Genomic DNA, 18219 nt, shown 5'->3' with positions numbered 1-18219 from the left:
GCGTGTCTATGGCTGCCCCCCCCTCCCCCCTGTGTGCCCCTTCACAACGGCAAGCCGTGAGCTCGCTGTGCGCAGACACACGCTTACGCGCGGGTTCAGGAGAGGGTGGAATGCCCCCGCCGCCACAGACGCACAGCAGCGAGCCGCACGGACAGCAACGCCGTCCGGAAACAGGCCCCAGGGCCCGAAAATGCGAGCGCTGTGTGCACCTGCGGTCAAGCACAGCACGCATAGACGGTGTATGACATCCAAGAAGGCATGCAGAGGTCAGAGGAGCACGAGTGATGGACGGGAAAGGCGCGAGTAGAGAAGACGAGGAGGGAGCGTGCCGGTAGAAAAGGGAGGAGTGAGTCAGGCCGACGGGCCTTAGCTGCTCGCTTCTGTGGTGGTATCAGCGGCGCTCTGAGCTGCAAGGTGACATGGGCGCTGGCTTGCATATATATGCATATGTGGATGTGTGTGTGCGTGCGTGTGGGTGCAGCACTGTGCACAACACCACGCTGCCGCGGTGCTAGCGGTAGTGTCGTTGGCGATGCATTTCAAACGCGATCACGCGGGCGTGCGCCCAGGGTGGACGGAGGTGAGTGGGTGCGAGGGCTGAAAACCAGGAAGAGACGAGGAGAGGCATAACAAGCGAAGCAGAAAGACAGCTCGGGACAGCATGCGAGCGTGATTGCGGGTGCTTGGCGGGGCTGGAAGGACGAGAGATGGAAGAACGGCTGTTGTCTCTCCAGTGAGCCCTTCGATTTGCTTCTCCTCACTCTCACTCGTGGATGATGGCGCGCTGCTGCAACGGTTTCGACCATCCACTACCACCACGCCCTCAAGACTACTGCTATCCCACGTCGGACGCACGATATTCTGGTGGGGCTGAGTGGGTGGGCGGGAGACGTGGATGCACAAGACGCCATGCCGGCGATCCTGAACACGAGGACCGCTTAGCATCGCTGCCGCCGTTGCCGCTCCAAGCGCATTCTTTTGAATCACCGTTCATGAGCATGCTGCGTGTAGGTACCCATCCAGCACCTTCCCACCCCGCACGCAGAAGGGAGAGGGAGCCCGAGAGGTCAGGCTCAGACACGCGGAGACCCCAGCCCATCGGCTGCTCACAACACGGCTTACCACATGAAGCGAACACCGACACCAACAAGTAAAAAAAAAGTGAAGATGGCCGGAGGCACAAACCCGAGCACGCAAATCACATGCGGCTTTCGTACGATCGGTGTCACCGCGCCCAGCCGCCACCACCCGCCCGACCGCGCACGGAGGGGGGGGGATGATTGATTGCCGGTGCTTAGAAGTAGCGATGCGGACGGAAGCCGGCCGTTGCCACGTCTTGCTGCCAAAGCGAGCGAGATTTGCGTTTCCAGCCGAAGCCCTTCTGGTCAAGTCGCTCTTGCATGAGCTGCATGTGCGGCCCGCGCACACCACTGCTGCGCGTTGCGGCGCTCCAGTTGTGCCCCATCGGCTTCAGCGTCTGCAACGGCAGCCAACGCTGCGAGGCGAGTCGGGCGGCACTACCACTGCGCGCACTGTGGCAGCCGGACGAGACAGCAGCAGCTGCAAAGGGGTGCACGGGGAAGCTTAGGTGGTCAGCATCTGCGGTGCAAGCAGCGGCGCTGCTGCCGCTGTGTCTGCCGAGGCGGTCGACTGGCCGAGTTAAGATGGAGAGCTCTGACGGCGGCGGATGGGCAGCAGCGCCGCGTAGATGCGCCGTTCGCGACGCCTCTTCAGCCGCTACCGCCGCGCTTTCTCCCGCCTTCTCCGTCGGAGCATCGTAGCAACGCTCTCGTCGCGCGCGATGAACAGCCGCGTACTGGCTGCGGTGGCTCAATGGGAGGGGGTACTCGAGCGGTATGCGCATCTTCGCGCAGAGATCAGCGTCGCGAAGGCGCTGCAAGCAGTCTTCGGTGCGAATCCGAATCGCCTCTGTACGCGCACGAACGCCAATGTTCACAGGAAAGAGCCGCATCGCGAGCACGTTGTTCGTATCGTGTTTGGCGTACGGCAAGGAGGAGTTGTGATGCCGCTCAGGGTGGTGCTGCTCAGTGAAGAAAGCGCCCATGTCGAAGCCGTCAGCGTGCCCATCCTGCAGCTGCTGTTGCTGCTGCTCCCCGTCCAGCGTGCTAGAATCTGCTCCGACCTGGCGTTGGATGGCCATGTTAATGCTGTTGTAGACGTGCATGTCACGCGGCAGCTGCATCTCGAGCCCAAGGTCGTGCCGCTCCGCGTAGAGAGACGGCGGCGGCAGGTTCTCGCTGCGAATCTTGTGAAGCTTGAATGGCGGCTGCACGAGATACTGCACGCGAGAGCCACCGTAGAGCATTTCACAGGCTGCCGCGCGACGCAGCGCGTATGGCAAAAGTGGATTGGAGGGCGGCTGTTGCCCGGCCGCGGGTGCTGCGGCCGACGCGCCACCACCCGCCTTCCTCGCCGCCGCACTGACGCTCCGCTTCAGCATGACAGTGCCGCACTCGCACACCGAAAAAACAAGAACTGAGGGAATACCAGGGGCAGAGGGAGGGGAAGGGAGAGAGGGAGGAACGTACTTCGACGCCCCCGTTCTCTCTCTCTCGCTTGTGTGCGATGGCGTTCCTTCTGCAGCTGGTGCTACCCCCGTATGCGGTAATGTGCCGCCGCCTTGGAGGGGGATGAGGAGAATCAGGAGGGAAGGCTTGGGTGGGTGGGGGAGGGCGTGGACGTTTTGGAGTGCGGGCGCCGGGACGAAGGTCGTGCGGCAACGTACCAGAAAGACGCCACCCCCGCCCGAAAGCAAGAAAGAGCAATACGCTTCCCTTCTTCGCTCAGGCTGTCGGGGTTCGGTGGGGCGGAGACAGACAGAGACAGAGAGAGAGAGGTACAGCAAGGGTGGGAGGGTGAGCTGCGCACAGAACAAAAGCCGCGGGGAGATGGAGAAGGCCCGTCCAGTGGGCAATCCATGGCAAGCCGCTGTCCAAGAGGTACCACCGCTCGACAGCCTCCTCTAGTGCTGGGGGGGGGGGAGGGAGAATGGACGGAACGGCGGCGGTCCGCTCCGCTCAAAGATAGACAACGCGGTGAGGGAAGACTCGCTCAGCAGTTCGATGCGCCCAAACGATGCGCAGCCCTGCCGACCCGTGCAGCGCTTGGCTAGCGCATTATGCCTCAGTCGTGATGGCGCCAGCCTTGAGCGAGCGAGCGAGCGATAGAGGAGGGGGTGGGTGGTGGTGGTGTGCGGAGAGCATCAGCGGCAGACACACACACACACACACCCACAGAAAGACAGAGCAGAGAAGCAGATGCGCAAGCAAGCCCAAAGATATACAGAAAGGTACAAGTGCAGGCGCCTGCGAAAGGGGTTGCGTTCATGAAGAGAGAGGCGGGTGGAGCCATGAGAAGAAACTGGGCCGTTGAGGTTGGAAGGCGGTGACGAGCCTAATCCTGGAGCGAGCCTGCGCTGTATGAGCTGGCGTTGCAGTGGACTGGATGGCGCCAAACGATGTTGCTTGGCCTGGTTCGGCGACATCGCCGCAGTGCAACAGAGATCGGTGAGCTGTGGTTGTGCATGTGCGCACTTACTGACCTGCGCATGGTAGAGCGGACGCGTTGGAGCCACAAAAGCAGCGGCTCGCGAACTGGCTGAGCAAGAGGAGGGAGGAGAGGACGTATGAAGGCATAGGCCGATCGACGGGCATCTGCGTGGACCGCCGACTGCGAGCCTTCACCGCTGTAGACGTGCACTGGTGGCGCTCGTGAGCTGGCGGAGGCAGGTATGCGTGTATGTCTGTGGGGTGACGAGCGGTGAGGGGTTGCGGCAGTTGTGGGGCGAAAAGCGTGATCGAGTGGGAGAGCCAATTGTGGCGAGATGGAAGGCAGGGAGGAGGGGGGGGGCGGTGGTGAAGATCGACGGAGAAGGAGGCGACGGCAGAAACGCGAAAAAGATAAAGGCCCGCCACATCATCGCTGCAGACGCGTGCGCGCACTTGAGGGCATACGAGCGAAAAGGGGCTTCGGCCGTAGCGCGCAGGAGTTGGTATAGTCCCTCTCCCCTCCTCTCCACAAAAAGGGGCGCTTCAGCGCTCTTCATGAGCGGGGCGTTGGCAACCAAAGAAGGAAGTGAAAAAGCCGTAACTCTTGACGAGACGCCGCCGCGAGCTGCAGTGCGCGGTGCTCCTTGTTTTTCGCTCGACGTAATTCTCGCCCTCCCTTCCCCTTCTTCGAGTTGTGCGTGTGTGTATGTGTGTGTGCTTGATCACCAGCTGATGTTGGCGAGTGCGTTCACCGACCAGGGCGAGGAGGTGGGCGGGCAACGAGTTCTACAGCGCCCGAAGCATCGGCGACATCCATCAAAAGACCGCTGTGCCTATGGAGGAAGAAGAGCGGCCTACACGCAAAGACATGGCACACCGGTGTGGCGACACTTCATGGATGGTGTGGGCGGACAACAGGATGCGCATTCCTCGTCGGGACGCGCTGGCCATGCCTCCGCGCACATACCTACCCGGTGCGACAGGTTGAGAAAAGGGAGCGACTTTCAAGGCGAGCACACGAATGCTTCCCTCCTCATTTTACGTGCAGGCATGCTGCTGCCACGATTCCTTCGCTTTATCACTTAGGCACGTTCCACCGCGTCTCACCACGCGACGACGGCGACGTCCCGCACTGATGCTTGTAGTAGTGCTTCATCTCCGCGTGCTCCGGCCGCTTCCGTCGATCCTGCCAACGGGGGCCGTATATGTACGGCATGTACTCCTCATCAACGCCGTTGTTGCTGCTGTCGTCCGCCCACGTGTGGCGGGTGTCACGGCCCTCGGTGTGTCGTGCCGACGAGCGCCACCTCCCACCACCTCCGTCGCCGCTGCCCCGCATGAACGCCATGTCAGGGCGGTGGTACACACGATGGGCGATGGCGCGGTACCGCTCCGCGTCAGCGCGCAGCTTCTTGATGGCGCGCCGCGCACTGAACACCACCGACGGCTCCGGCGTCAGGGCGGCGGATACGTGGCTTTGTTCATCCTTTCGCTGTAGGTGTGCCTCATATTCTTTCGCCAGTGCCTCGGCGCAACGGGCGCACGTCGTTGCCGTGAAGTAGATCAAAGAAGACTTGGAGTTGTGCACCAGCGCCCTCTGATGGGTGTAGTCGGCCATGTCGCGTGCGCTGATAAAGTCGCCGCGCTGGTAGTGGCTCAGAGCCAGATTCAGGAGGCTGTGCAGGTAGGCCGTCGTGTTCTTCTTTTCGTCGCTGGCGAGGCGGTCCAGGTCGTCTTCGATGCGGCGCCGCGTCGCGTCAGGGTCGTCTAGGTTCATGAAGAAGTGATAACTCTTGGCGCGGTGGGCTACGACGAGGGAGGTACCCGCTGAGGTGGTGCGAAAGCTCGCCGCGACAGCAGAGGCCGCACCGGATGAGCCGACAACGACACGGCACGCCGTACAGGCGGCCAGTCGAGCTACGTGGCCAGCGCACGGACCTGAGCTACGGAGGCGCCACATGCAACAATTCGTTTCCGCCGTTTGCTGCGGCGGTGGGCGGGGGGAGGGGTATGTGGTGGGGGCAGTGTTTGCGCCAGGAAGAGGAGAGAAATATAATCGTATGTATATCGAGCGAAGAGGTCTGTGAAGCGCAGTCGTCATGAGAACCGGCCGCAGCAATGACAGGGAGGCATGCAGCGCTAGGAACGCACCTCCTCGCCTCAAGACTCGCCCTCCTCGTTCTCCTCCTTTTCCCATCGAAAGGCCTCTGCATGGTCCTCCTAGATCCGACAAAGGCACGCGAGGCGCATAAGAAGAAGAACGAAGAGGGAGCGTCAGAGAAATAGTGGCGCTTCCTTGATGTTACTGCGCATGCGAAACAATGCGCCGCGCCGCCTGCGTGCTCGAGATCATGGCCGTCGGCGACGACAAGGCGCGCTATTCTGCTGTGCTCCGTGCCTGTCTCCCCGCGCGAGACTTACGGGCTTCTCAACTGTCCCAGATGAGCAGCCAGAGGCGCGCACTCGAGTCCGCAGGTCGTTTTCTTCTGTCCTTCGTGTTTGCGCGAGCCTTTTATGAAAGCCCCACGGGCACCTCCCCTCCTCTTCCCACCACCACCACCAGCACTACCAGACGCATATGCCGCGTGGAATCCGTCGAATGGAGAAGCAGAGCGCACGCCGTTGTGCGTGCAGGATGACGATGACATTTTGGTGCTGCTGGTGCAGCTTACGCTTAAACGTTGACGATCAAGAAGAGCAAAAAGCCACGGCCAAGACGAAGAGAAGCGAATAGCCGATAACACACACACACACACACACACATGGACACAGGTACGTGGGGCGATGTTGCACAGGGATACAGGCAGGGCAAGCGTTGAGAGGTGCGTGCAGCGCCTCTTTCCGCTTGTACGCGTATTCTTTTCCTTCGTTTCCTCACCCTAACTCACGCCTCTTCTCGGCCTTTCTACTCGGGGGCACCGTACGCCTCCGGGAGACGCTCAATGGTGTAGCGGTGCTTCGCAATGTACATGATAGGCACACCAGGCACCTTTCGCAGACGCCGCTTGAGTTCCTGATCGCACGTTGCTACAATGTAGATGGGGTGCTGCGTCACGGTGCGCACCACGCAGTCATCAGCGTACTTGCTGTCACACGTCAGACGCTCAAACCGCTTGTCTCGCGCCAGCTTCAGCGCGATGCGGAACTTCTTGCCTAGCTTCTCCAGCTCTGCAAAGACGCAGTCACAGATGCACGGGATGACCTTGGCTAGAAGGCAGTCCATCAAGCCCTGCACAATGTCGATCTTGTTCTGCATGGAAAAGTTGATAAAGTTTGTGTCGAGCCAGATGCGGTACGGGGGGCCGAGGGCGGTGTTGTAGGAGAGAAAGTGTGCCGTGCGCGTCGGGGCCGCCTGAGTCACCAGCGCCTTGCGGAAGAGCACAGCCGCGTAGTCCTTGGTCGCCTGCTTGGTGGTGTTGGACTCGGGGGTTTCGTGGTAGCTCTCCGCCTCGCGTTTCTTCTTCATGGCGAGCGACTTTTCCTTCATGAGGATCTTCTTGATGGCATGATTTGCTTGCCTCTTGACTTTGCCCATCGTTGCTGCTGCTGTTGGTGTGTTTCGAACTCTCTGTGCGCGCGCCATCGTTGTCCGTGCGCCGAGAGGCACGAGGAAGTAAAACATATATATATATATATGAGCAACAGACAAAAAACCGAACGAAGAGAGACCACACGAGACGTTGAGGCCGGTGGAGTGTGGCCGAGAAGAAAGGCGGGAGAGCGACGTGAGGTTGACGAAGAGGAAGCTTCGACCGCATCGGTATGTCACTGACACGCCGGAGATACGGGATAAGAGGAAAGCGAGTCTTCCACGCACATGTCCCACGTGCACCCATGCATGGAGGGGTGGGAGGGAGGTAACAGTTACGGCGGCTGCGTTGATCAACGTGACTGTGTCTTGCTCTTTACACGCTTGCTCTGTATTGCTTGTTGTGGAAGGCATTGCGGCGGAGCGGTGCTGCGCAGCACAAATGAAAATAGCGCGAGTGGGCGAGAAGGGATAGGTGGCGCAACGCGCGACGAGCAGAAAGGAGGGGCGCGCCTCAACAGGAAATGCGCCTGCAAAGGGTTAACGGAAGCGTGCGCCCCCGCTCCCTCTCTCGGCCATGCAACGCGAGGCCCAACGCCACTCCGCATCCCATTCCCCACCACTCGGCCCCTGCCACAGGCCCCATCCGCGTGGTGCGAGGCGGCAGGAGACACACGCGTTTACGGCAAGGCGCCAGCTCGGTGACCTGAGCGCGGCCCCTGCACCCAGCACTAACCCCCCTGTCACCAGCAGAAGCGGCTCGGCACTTGGCAGGGGATGGGGATCGGGGTGCTGCTTGGCTTTCCAGCACAGCGAGTTGCGAGGGGGTGGGTGGGTGGGCACTGGACCCTGAGATTTGAGGGTGAGGGTATCCTCCGGTCATCAGAGAACACGAAAAAATCAACAAAGAGCGATGCATGTGCTGCCGCTCTTCTCTGCAGCGCCGTTGGCCAACAAGTCGACGGATAAAATGCCGCCGGCGCGGCAACAACGAGCGCACAAATCGACGCTCGATCAGTTTGCTCCATGGTAGCGAGCGATGATCGCAGAGGTGCCGCCTTCCTCGTAGGCGCTCCGCGACAGCCACCTCTCTGGCTGATCCTGCGATAGCTCTGCAAGGAGGGCACCGCCCATGTATACCATGTGTTGCCGCCGTTGCGGCTCCTTTACCCGGATCGGGCACCGAGCCATGCGTGCCGGGTCGCCGTTTAGCTTCTCCGTCAAGTAGAAGGATTTCATCTCCCTCTGCAGCCGCGCCCCAAAGCCTGGCAGCAAGGTGGATCCTCCGGAGAGGATGATGTTCTCATAGAGGGCAGCACGCACGTCGATGTCGGCGGCCTCGATCGACTTCCACAGCGCCGTGGCAATGCCGTCACACTCGTGGTCGATCTCTTGCGGGTTGAAGAGAACCTCTGGCGCGGCGAACCGCTCGGGCCCCAGGCGGCAGGAGGTGCCGTCCGGAAGCACACAATCGCGGTGCAGAGCGCTCGTCTCCCGCGTCAGCCGATCCTCCAGGCCGTTCCTCCGGTGTGCAACAAAGCAGTAATGCTCCTTAATCTGTCGGAGTGTGTTCATGTCATTGAAGAGCCAAGACGCATGCGACATTGCGCCTATATCAGACCCTGTTGGCACACGACGCTGGTACCGTCGATGCGGCTGCTGATGCCCCAGGACCTGCCCAAGGCGCTCCGTCACCGCGCGACCAGCCACGTCAACGAGGCGCTGTGCAGTCGCCAGCACGAATCCGTCGAACACCGGCGTACAGTGGGAGAGCCCCTCGCCGCACTCGACGACGACGCCACGCTCGGTGCCGTTCGCGAAGAGCGACAGGATTCCCTGCTGCACCGTCTGAATCGCTGAAAGGCCGTATTTTTCGAAGAACAGCCCAAGAAGGTCACATCGCTGTCGAAGCGACATATTCGGTGGCTCGCTCAGCTGCAAGGGCCTGTCCTGCAGCCACGCGAGGCCGTCTTCGTACCGCCATCGGGCTGTGCTCCCACCAGACGGCCCCACCAGCGCCGGCAGCCGCTCGCACAAGGCGTAGTCCCAGATCACCTGCATGGCGTCCATGTTGTGAACCACGCCGTTGCGCATCGGATACGTCAGCTCCACCATGGCGAGCGCCCCCGTCGCCGCAAGGTCGTCCCCGCACAGGGCTTTCTTTTCAAGAGGCTGTGCTCGATGGAGACGCATGCTTTCCAGGCCACGCACCGCCGTCAGCCCCTTGAACACTGACGTGCACAGGGAGGATTTCGCGAAGTGAGAAGATGATAGCGAGGCCGCAGGCGAGTCTGCGATGCGCGAGAGTGGGGTGACGGCTTGCATCGTCGGTCGGCCCAGGACGGTGGGGCAGAGGAGCAGCGGCAACGGAGAGACGCCGGCACAGCCGCATCTAACGTTGCCCGTCCCGTTATCCAGAACCACCGGTGTGCCGGCCATCGAAGCAGCTACTGGCATTCTCTCTCTCTCTCGTTACTTCCCTTCAAACACAGTTCATGTCGTCGGACAACAGCGGTGCTCGCTGTGCCCTGCTAGGCAGCTGCAGCGCCAGCTCGCTCTCTCAGCTGCTCGTGCGTGTGGCCTGGGGTGTGGATGGGCGCTGCACGAAACGGCATATATAGTGTGAGAATTGAGGAGAAGCCGGGGAGGGGGAGACGGGGCGCTAAGAGGAGCGTTAAGCAACGCGATCATCCGAAAAACGAGCAGCAGAAAAGCAAATACAAAGAAAATCACAAGCGAAGCGAGGGCACAGGGGGATGGCAGTGGGAGGGGAGGGGAGCCCCGCCTGGGAGGGTCATGCATAAGACGCAGCTCCGCTGCACCAATGCATGTGATCCGCCTCGACGAACATTGCGCAGACGCCGCGGACACCAGCCCCCCTTTTCGGTGTGCCTTGCGGAGCCAAAACGTGTGACGTGATCTGTGTGATGGAGCTAAACAGGCAGCAATCGACAGAGAACGAGTAGGGCCAGAGAGAGAGAGAGAGAGGCGGGGGGGGGAAGACGGACACGCGCCAGCCAGAGGACCAAGTGGCAGTGCGCCCAAGCACCCTCGCATACGCATTCCAACTTGTGTCCACGCTCTCTATCTCTCGGCCATGCAACGCGAGGCCCAACGCCACTCCGCATCCCATTCCCCACCACTCGGCCCCTGCCACAGGCCCCATCCGCGTGGTGCGAGGCGGCAGGAGACACACGCGTTTACGGCAAGGCGCCAGCTCGGTGACCTGAGCGCGGCCCCTGCACCCAACACTAACCCCCCTGTCACCAGCAGAAGCGGCTCGGCACTTGGCAGGGGATGGGGATCGGGGTGCTGCTTGGCTTTCCAGCACAGCGAGTTGCGAGGGGGGTGGGTGGGCACTGGACCCTGAGATAGCACGCACGGAGAGGTGTGCTCCCCCATGCCGTCACGGGGCTACACCGACTACGAGCGAAAACGAGACAAGGACATCTACAGTCCACACAGGCACACAACGACAGGGCGACAGCCTGCGCAGCTCCGACGAGCGAGGCACGAGAGCAGTGACAACAAAAACGAAAGACGCAAAATGGACGGCAGCCAACAAAATGCCGGCCGTCGGTGAGGAAGGGCCGGGGCCGGGGCCAGGGCCAGGAGGGATGAAGGGGGAGGGAAGGGAGCAACGATGCGAGAGCAGGAGAGAAAAAAACCCCAGCGCGTTGCTTCTCGTGGGGTCCACATCTGCTCAAAGCGGCCGTATCCACGTGTGCGCGCTCCCCTCCCGCTAACCTCTCTGACCACCTCTCCTGCTCCGCCTGGAGTGGAGGGGGAGGGGTGATCTACTCAGGCCCCCTTCTCCTTCTCATACCCGTCCGGCGTATCCAGGTCATCGCGTATGTAGTTCTCCACCCCGACCACGCCTATCTGGTTCATTTTCTGTCGCAACCACTGCTCCTTCAAGTCGATGCGGTGCTGCTTCGTCGGCACAAACTCCGTCTCCGGAATGCCGAAGCTCTTCACATCGGTCTTCTTCATGAGCCCACGGTCCATGCGGCACTCGAGGTACTCGCGAACCGGATCGCGGCACATGGGCGTCATGTAGTTGTTTTCCTTCAAGCAAGCATAGTACTTCTCGATCTCGCTCTTGCACTCACGGTAGTGATCGAGCGGAAAGGAGCCGAGGTCTGGCGGCTTCGCCGTCACTCGCATGCTGTTGGCCGTCACACCGTTCGCCATGGCGCGTGTGTGCTGTATGTGGAGTCTGCGGATGCGAATACAAGAAGAGAGCGCTCCGAACAAGCGAGCGAACGCACGAGCGTGGTATGACCGACAAGAAAACTAGAGAGCGAGTGCGCTACGGAGCTTCGATATCCGCGTTGGCTCGTGAGTAGATGTTTGGACACACACACACACACACACACATGCACACACAGGTAAGGAGGATAGAAACGACGGGCGAAGAGAGAAGGCGAAGTTGGAAGGGGGAAAGAGGGGGAGGGGCGTGCCGGTGCGCAGGTGACGGTTGTTGTTGCTGATCTGTGCCGCCCATTCGACATCTATGTGCGCGCGTGTATGCATGAGCGAGTGGGTTTCCGTGGCTACTAGCAGAGAGCCGCATCATTGACTTTTGGCGTTCTTCCAGTCGCCTTCGGACTCGCTGAGCTCAGCGAGAAGAGCGTGCGAGGGGGAGGGTGGCTCCAACGGAAAAAGCGACACTGACGCGGCGTTCCATATGCCGGCGACCCTTCCCATGCGCCGCGTGAGCAGGCATGTCTCTTTGCTGGCGGAGAGGAATCGAGACGCGCGTGTGGGACGTGCACGCCGGCAGCATCGCCCTCTCGAACATCTATGCGCAGCGCGGTCTAAGCTGCCCTCCTCCCCTTCTGTCTTTCTCTTGTGCGCCACGATTTTTCCTGCCCTTCTTCGGTTGTCGCGCTTATGCGCGTAGCCGCAGCAAGAGGGGGTGGTTGTGGGGAGGGCCGCCAGGCCCAACACACACACACATATATATATATATACATGAAGAGAAGAGCAGCAGACAGAAGGGCACCAAGACGACTGAGAAGTGTGCCGCACGCTGGATGCGCCGATGCAGATAGAGTGGAGGGAGAGGGGTAGACACATACGCATACCCTTCCCCCTCCCTCTCTCTATCGCACGCGCGCGCGGATGTCGGCAGGCTTCTCTGGATGTATATCTGTATATGCGCCCCGCGCTCGTGCAACGCTGTCAATCAGTATCGCTCAAGTAAACGTCTTCCAGAGCGAAGAAGCTTGCTGTGGCGGTACTCGCGTCTGCATCCTCGGCTTGGTGCAGCACTGGCACGCTTGGAACACCACGGACAATCGCCTCCAGAGAGCTGAGGCTCGTCAGAGGGTCAGCGTGCGATGCGATGGCGGCACTATCCTCGTCTGGGAGCGGCGAAGATCGTGGCGCAGAGTTCATCGCGGCGTTGCCGCCCGTTTCGCTCGTTATTGGCGCCGCTCTGGCGGAAGCGCTCGCCGCACGCATCGCCGATATCGATGCATCAACAGCCGAGGAGAGAGGCTTTGATGTGCACATTATAGCTTGCCTGTGCCACTGCGATGTCTGCTGCTGATGCTGGCTGCATGGAGAGGGGCCGGCCAGCGCATGAGCCGGTGCAGAGACAGAGGATGGCGCAGCAGGCGAGACGGAGGGTTCGCTGTTCTGCTTCCCGCGGCCCCAGAGCTCGCGGATCCACCGCTCTTGCTGCTGCTGCTGGCGTCTGACGAAGACTCCATCGCGTTCACTGCGACGAGTACCATGACGCGGCCAGCGTACTGCTCCATTCACGTTCACCTTCCAGCACGGTTTCCGGGCTGCATGGGCAGTGCCGCCGCCTTTCACACCGTCGTCGTCCCCGTCCTCCGGCTCTGACAAAGAAGAAGGACTACTGGATGACGGCGCTGCAGATGAGACGAGCGAAGACGCAGCGGACGCGGATCGCCAACGCGGGGTCGGAAACGAAAAGGTTGCGCTCGGCGGGATCCTCTGCGAGGCGAGCTGCGACGCAGCGGCACTGCCCAACGCACTGGACGCCCCACCACGCGCGGTAAATTCGAAGGCGCCGTCGCTCGTGCGGGTTTCGTGTCGGTGGCGCTTGTGCGCGTGCACTGGCTTTTGCGCGAACCGTGCAGAAGTGATGGCCTGGCTACGGGCACCTGCGAGGCCTTGCTGCACCACAGGAGCTCCGTCATCGTCATCTTCATCTTCCTTTCTTACACTGCCGACTTCGGCATCGCGGTGCCGCCGCGTATGTCGCAAAGGCTGTTCAGATCGTTCCCGCCATTGACCGCTGCCGCCGCTCAGCGCAAAGAGGACCTCGACAGGGATGTCCCAGTCAGCTGTCGGGCCGCGCGGGAAGCCACCCCCAACGCGATGATCCATCAACGGGTCCGCCGAGATGGCTGCTGCTGTCACGGTAGACATTTCATTGGAGAGCGCGTTGCCACCACGGCCCCGAGCATCCTCCCCGACAACAGCGCCAAACACACCGGCAGCTGGCTCGACTTCTCCGGGCGAGCGGAGGCTGTTGCTCGGACGCGCGGTCATCTGAGGCGGGATCGGCAGTTGCCGAGGCCCCGCAGCGAGTCCGCGCTCCAACGCGTCCTCTGGCACAAACTCACGGCCAGCGCCGTGCCTCGATTCTCTGGTGAGCACCGTCGTCACGTCTGCGGTGGCGATGGCCAACCCGTTCGTGCCGCTGCCGCCACCGTCACCTCGCCTTTCGTTGGCGCCCCACGCTGCCGCTATCCCCCTCTTGGCGCCCGTTGTCGGCAGTGCGGGCATCGCGAGCGGGTCGTAGAACCCGTCGATGGAAATCGAGTTGACGCTGGCGGTACTCGCGCGTACATAGGACGGGGACACGGTTGGCTGTTCGGACGGGACGCCTTGTAGCCACTGTGCCTCATCGTTGACGGCGTCACACCCATTTTCGGCATCGCTCAGTGGCGGTGGTAGTGGTGGTGGGAAGCGAGAGACGGGTGGCTGGTGCGGCTCTGGGGACGCTCCCGCACAACCGCTGCCGCACTGCCTCACTGCGGTTGGGGTGTGGCCTTCCACGCCGTCAGCTGACTGGATTCGCAGGTGGGTGTCCTCCTCGTCCTCCACGGGCCACTGCCGGCGTTGGGGGTGCTTCAGCGGCGTCGCCCGACCCGGGCGTGTCGGGCCGAGGTTCACCGGCTCACCACCGAACTCTCGGCGCAAGGATGTTGGGGAGCGATTCGCTACGGGAGCGTCTGCATGGTCAGCCGGTGCCCGTGTGTGGATCGAGGCGGCTTCGCGGACGACAGAGGTCTCGTCGTTCCCCTCCAGCGCTGCCCACCAGCGGGTGGGTGCACTCGCGGCAGCGCTGTTGCGCAGCGATCCGCTGCGGGTCGGGCTAACCCCACGTTGACGACCACCAGACTCTCCGTCGCCACGGTCTAGAATGTGCCCCTCCAAAAAGGCATCGGCCGCTGCGCGACCCGCTACTGCAGCCGTCGTCAACGATGCGTTCGTCTTCTGCGCCGCCACACCGGCTACGTTGGACGCGTCGAGCGCGCGCCGTCGCTGCCTTTCTTCTTGAGCGGCTTTTTCCTCCGCCGCGTGTTGCCGCAGCAGCGCGTCTGTTGTGAAGTTATAGCTGGAGAGGACAGTCTGCACCTCGCGAAGGACGGTGTAGGGTGGCGCGAGGTAGAGGTACTCCTGCAGCAGCACCGGCACCTGCGTGAGCGCCGGCTCCGGAACGAGGAACGTCCACCGTCGCTGTTGCTCTGCTGGCGTCGTTTCAGCGTCGTCTGCACGACCGCTGATGCGTGGTGACCAGCAGGGAGGGGAGGGAGGAAGAGGATAAGCAAGTCCCAGACGCGCGCAGGCGCCTTCGCTCGCATAGGTGAGCTCACCATGCACGGCCACGACGTTGAAGGCGGACTCCATGTAGCGCACCTTCATCTGCAGCTCGATACCCTCGTCACTGCCGCCGCCCGCCTCGGCGGCGGCGACGGCTGCGGCAGCATCGCCTGCTTTCCCTTCGTCTTTGTTTTGTGCGCTTGCCCCGTCCGTTGCGTCGCTACCTCCACCGGTGGTGCCGCGTGAACGCCTCTGCGGCGATGCCTGCTTGCTGACTCTGCGTGGTTTCCGTGCCGGTTTGCTCTGCACGGCAGAGGCGTGGCCTCCGTCGTCATCGCTGCTGGTGGTGCCCGATATGTCTTCGATGGGCCCGCCGGCATCTTCCACAGCATCATCGCACGCCGGGTTCACCAGGAGGCGGCCGGGACCACTCTCGTGCTCGGCACGCGACAGGGACGACCCCGCTGGCGGTGCTGCAGCTTCACAGGAGCAGAAGCCGCTGTGCAGCCGATGCAACAGCCGCAACCCACACGGCTTCCACGCCTGAAAGCGCTGCCACAAGTACTCGACCACGGCCACCGCTGTCGCGTTGGAGGAGCGCTGCTTCAGCAGGCGCTTTCCTTCCTTCCAAAACGCGAGCAGGGATCGCGGCACACCGGCGGCAGTCGCTACTGCAGTGAGCGCGCTTCGGGTGTCGTGCCGGCCTCGGCCCACGTCACTCACAGTCGACCAAGCAGCCACACCACCTGCGAGTCCGCTAGCCGCGTATGACGCCGCACTCGGCGTGCGCCGCGCCATCGACGAAGGATAGAAAATCCGCGGTTTGCCGAAGAACGCCTGCGATGCTGCCGCAGTCGTCGCCACCTGCGCCCGGGCCTTGTCCGCTGCCGCCACTCGCGCGGTGGCGAGCATGTGCGCGTTGCTGAATGTCGGTGAAGCCCAGGAGAACTGCTGCTGCTGCTGCTGCAACTGGGCGAGGCGTTCGCGGGCGGCTTCGTGCTGCCTCACCCACTGCGGCACTTCGTCGTCGAGGTCCCTGCGGAGATCGACAACACCGCCACCATCGTGCCCGAAGTCTTCTCCGCGGCTGCTCGTGCTGTCCGGGTCTGATGCAGAGGCGTCGGTGGTCCTGCTGTGTGTTGTGCTCCTCTCTGAGCTGCCACTGTTAGTGGTACGACCTACACGATGGTGTCGGCTGCGCCTGCGGCGGTGGCGGTCACCCGCAAGTTTCGGCCTGCCTGCGTGCGATGATGACGCCGCCGCCCCGGCCGTTCCCATGAGCACGTGCTCCAGCAGCGCCCACCTCGTTTTTGGTTCTTTGGCCGCCCCTTGCGGCCGATCTGGCTCTCCTCGGTCGCGTCCCTCACGGTGGTGGCTGAGGCGCACGAGTTCTTCGGCGCCACCGTCGATGAGCCTGGAAAGCAGTGTCGGCCGTGCGACCGCTGTTGGCGCCTGCGGATGCGACGTAGACGCGGCAGCTGAGGGTTCGGCCGCATTTCGCCTCGTTCCTCGGTGAGGCGGCGGATGTCGCATGCCAGGCGTTGCAGTATCGTCTTCGCTGCAGCTGCTGATGCTGGAGATATCCGACACATCCAGAGCCGAAACTTCGGCGCGATGACCTGCATGCCGAGCCGGCGGGCAGTTGGCCTCGTGCTGCCGCGCTGTCTGCAGCTGGTGCCTGTGTGAGTTGTCATCGGCGCTCTGCGACGCAGCTGGGCAGCCGCGCAAGTGCGCTGGCAGAAGATGACGCAGGCGGCGGTCCGGCTTCGCCCGCTCAGGCGGCGGCGGAGAGGACAGTGGAGGCGAACGGTGAGAGACTGGCGAGGTGTACCTGTGTATGCGCTCGCTTCTGCTCGGCGAAGGCGGCTCCGCCGCAGATGCAGCAGCTGGAGGAGCTGCCGCAAGGGTGTATGCCTTGCCCAGCTCTCGCGTCGAGCCCACCGCGGGGGGAGTAGTCGGGCCCGATGAAGACATGCGCGCCGCAGCCGCAGCAACTGCAGCTCGAGGAAAGAGCATCTGATACGTCACTTCTCGCGCAGAGGAGGCGACGACCAGCGACGACGCTGCGGTACCGGACGGGTGCGGCGCCAGCACCTGAGCATCTCTGGTGGTGGTGCTAGGTTTGCTGGCGAGGCTCTTACCCTCCGCAGACTCCTGCGGTTGCGACTGCCGCTGTTCCTGTCGTCGCTGTCGTGCTGCGACGTCGACGAGAACGTCGAACATGGTTCGGCGACCAGCACCACGCAGGGCAGACGGAACACGGACGGCGTGGTCCATCGTGACCACCGCCTCATCCACCGTGCCAACCAACGCGGACGACGTTGCACCCGACGCCGTTGAGGCAAAGGTGCTGGCAGGGAAGCTGTCAACGCTGCCTTTACGCGCGTCATCTAGGGAGGAAGTCGGAGACGCAGAGGGCACTTGCTTGGTTGGTGGCTGCTGCTGCTGCTGTTGCTGGCCCCCCGGGATGAGCCGGAGAGACTGGTGGGCAAGACTGTCGCCGCTTCGAGCGGTGGAGGGGCCTGTTGGCTCATGTTGCGGCAGGCCGGATTGATGATCGTAAAAGACTTCCGTCGCTCGGTCACTGCTGTCGCTGCTGTCGGAGTGGCCACCACCTCTCAACTCACTCTTCTCATGGCTGCCATGGCGCAGGAGGTCAGAAAACCAGAAGGACCGCCCATCGCTCATGTGAGTGTCGTGCGTGCGCGTATGCATGTGCTTGTGGAAGAGTGGTGCAGCTACGAAGATAACCGTTCGTGACGGTGTTGTTGCGGGTGCAGGCACAGAACGGTGATGTGCTGGGAGATCGGCGTGACCTTTCTTTTTTTTTTGTTGCAACGCTCCGTCTCAAGCCTAAACTTCACTGGTCCATCCAAGGCGGCTCGCTTCCCGTACAGGCGACACAGTATACCGGCTCTCTCTCTATCTCTGTGTAGGTCTGATTGGCTCGCAGTTTCTGAGCTGCAGGTGCTCGCTCATGCGGGTGCAAGAGCCGAAGCCACACCACGACAGCGCGTCACCAACCCACGCAACATAGCAGAAGACACGCACGGACGCCCGCACAGAAAGGGCGAAGAGAATAGGTAGATGCAGGAGGGGTGACGGTCGTGGTGAAGAAGGACCAGAAAGGAGTGATGCGCATGCGAAGGGTATGCTTCTAGGAATCCATGTCCCAGGTGTGCCCATCGCCTTCAGAGAGACAGGCACACACAGACACACACACACACACACACACACACAGAAACACACGGCCTGACCCGTGCACAGGCGCAAGCCGGTCGACTGATGGCAGTAACATGCGAACGCTCGCGCAGACGCCTCTGCATTCTCGCTGCCTTGTATACAACGTCGGATACGTCTCGGCTTCAGTAT

General features: G+C 62.1%; 6 protein-coding genes across 6 annotated transcripts; all 6 read right to left on the bottom strand.

Annotated features, from left to right (window-relative positions):
- Window positions 1-1294: 1294 nt before the first annotated feature.
- Window positions 1295-2326, bottom strand: LDBPK_191220 (hypothetical protein, conserved; the record flags this gene model as incomplete). Its single annotated transcript, XM_003860249.1, has 1 exon — window positions 1295-2326. One exon carries the CDS (start codon window positions 2324-2326, stop codon window positions 1295-1297), a length of 1032 nt encoding a protein of 343 aa, XP_003860297.1.
- A 2261-nt stretch (window positions 2327-4587) lies between these two features.
- On the bottom strand, window positions 4588-5286 carry LDBPK_191210 (hypothetical protein, conserved; the record flags this gene model as incomplete). Its single annotated transcript, XM_003860248.1, has 1 exon — window positions 4588-5286. The coding sequence occupies one exon, from the start codon at window positions 5284-5286 to the stop codon at window positions 4588-4590; it is 699 nt and encodes a 232-aa protein (XP_003860296.1).
- A 1128-nt stretch (window positions 5287-6414) lies between these two features.
- Window positions 6415-7044, bottom strand: LDBPK_191200 (hypothetical protein, conserved; the record flags this gene model as incomplete). Its single annotated transcript, XM_003860247.1, has 1 exon — window positions 6415-7044. One exon carries the CDS (start codon window positions 7042-7044, stop codon window positions 6415-6417), a length of 630 nt encoding a protein of 209 aa, XP_003860295.1.
- Window positions 7045-8052: 1008 nt separating this feature from the next.
- On the bottom strand, window positions 8053-9231 carry LDBPK_191190 (actin-related protein 2, putative; the record flags this gene model as incomplete). Its single annotated transcript, XM_003860246.1, has 1 exon — window positions 8053-9231. One exon carries the CDS (start codon window positions 9229-9231, stop codon window positions 8053-8055), a length of 1179 nt encoding a protein of 392 aa, XP_003860294.1.
- Window positions 9232-10839: 1608 nt separating this feature from the next.
- Window positions 10840-11232, bottom strand: LDBPK_191180 (hypothetical protein, conserved; the record flags this gene model as incomplete). The annotated part of the gene is made up of 1 exon (XM_003860245.1): window positions 10840-11232. The coding sequence occupies one exon, from the start codon at window positions 11230-11232 to the stop codon at window positions 10840-10842; it is 393 nt and encodes a 130-aa protein (XP_003860293.1).
- A 993-nt stretch (window positions 11233-12225) lies between these two features.
- LDBPK_191170 (hypothetical protein, conserved) lies at window positions 12226-17535 on the bottom strand (the record flags this gene model as incomplete). Its single annotated transcript, XM_003860244.1, has 1 exon — window positions 12226-17535. One exon carries the CDS (start codon window positions 17533-17535, stop codon window positions 12226-12228), a length of 5310 nt encoding a protein of 1769 aa, XP_003860292.1.
- Between the last annotated feature and the right edge of the window lie 684 nt (window positions 17536-18219).

Source organism: Leishmania donovani, chromosome 19, assembly GCF_000227135.1.
Source record: "Leishmania donovani BPK282A1 complete genome, chromosome 19".
In the NCBI taxonomy this organism is placed as follows: domain Eukaryota; phylum Euglenozoa; class Kinetoplastea; order Trypanosomatida; family Trypanosomatidae; genus Leishmania; species Leishmania donovani.
This window is presented reverse-complemented; position numbering and strand designations above follow the sequence as displayed.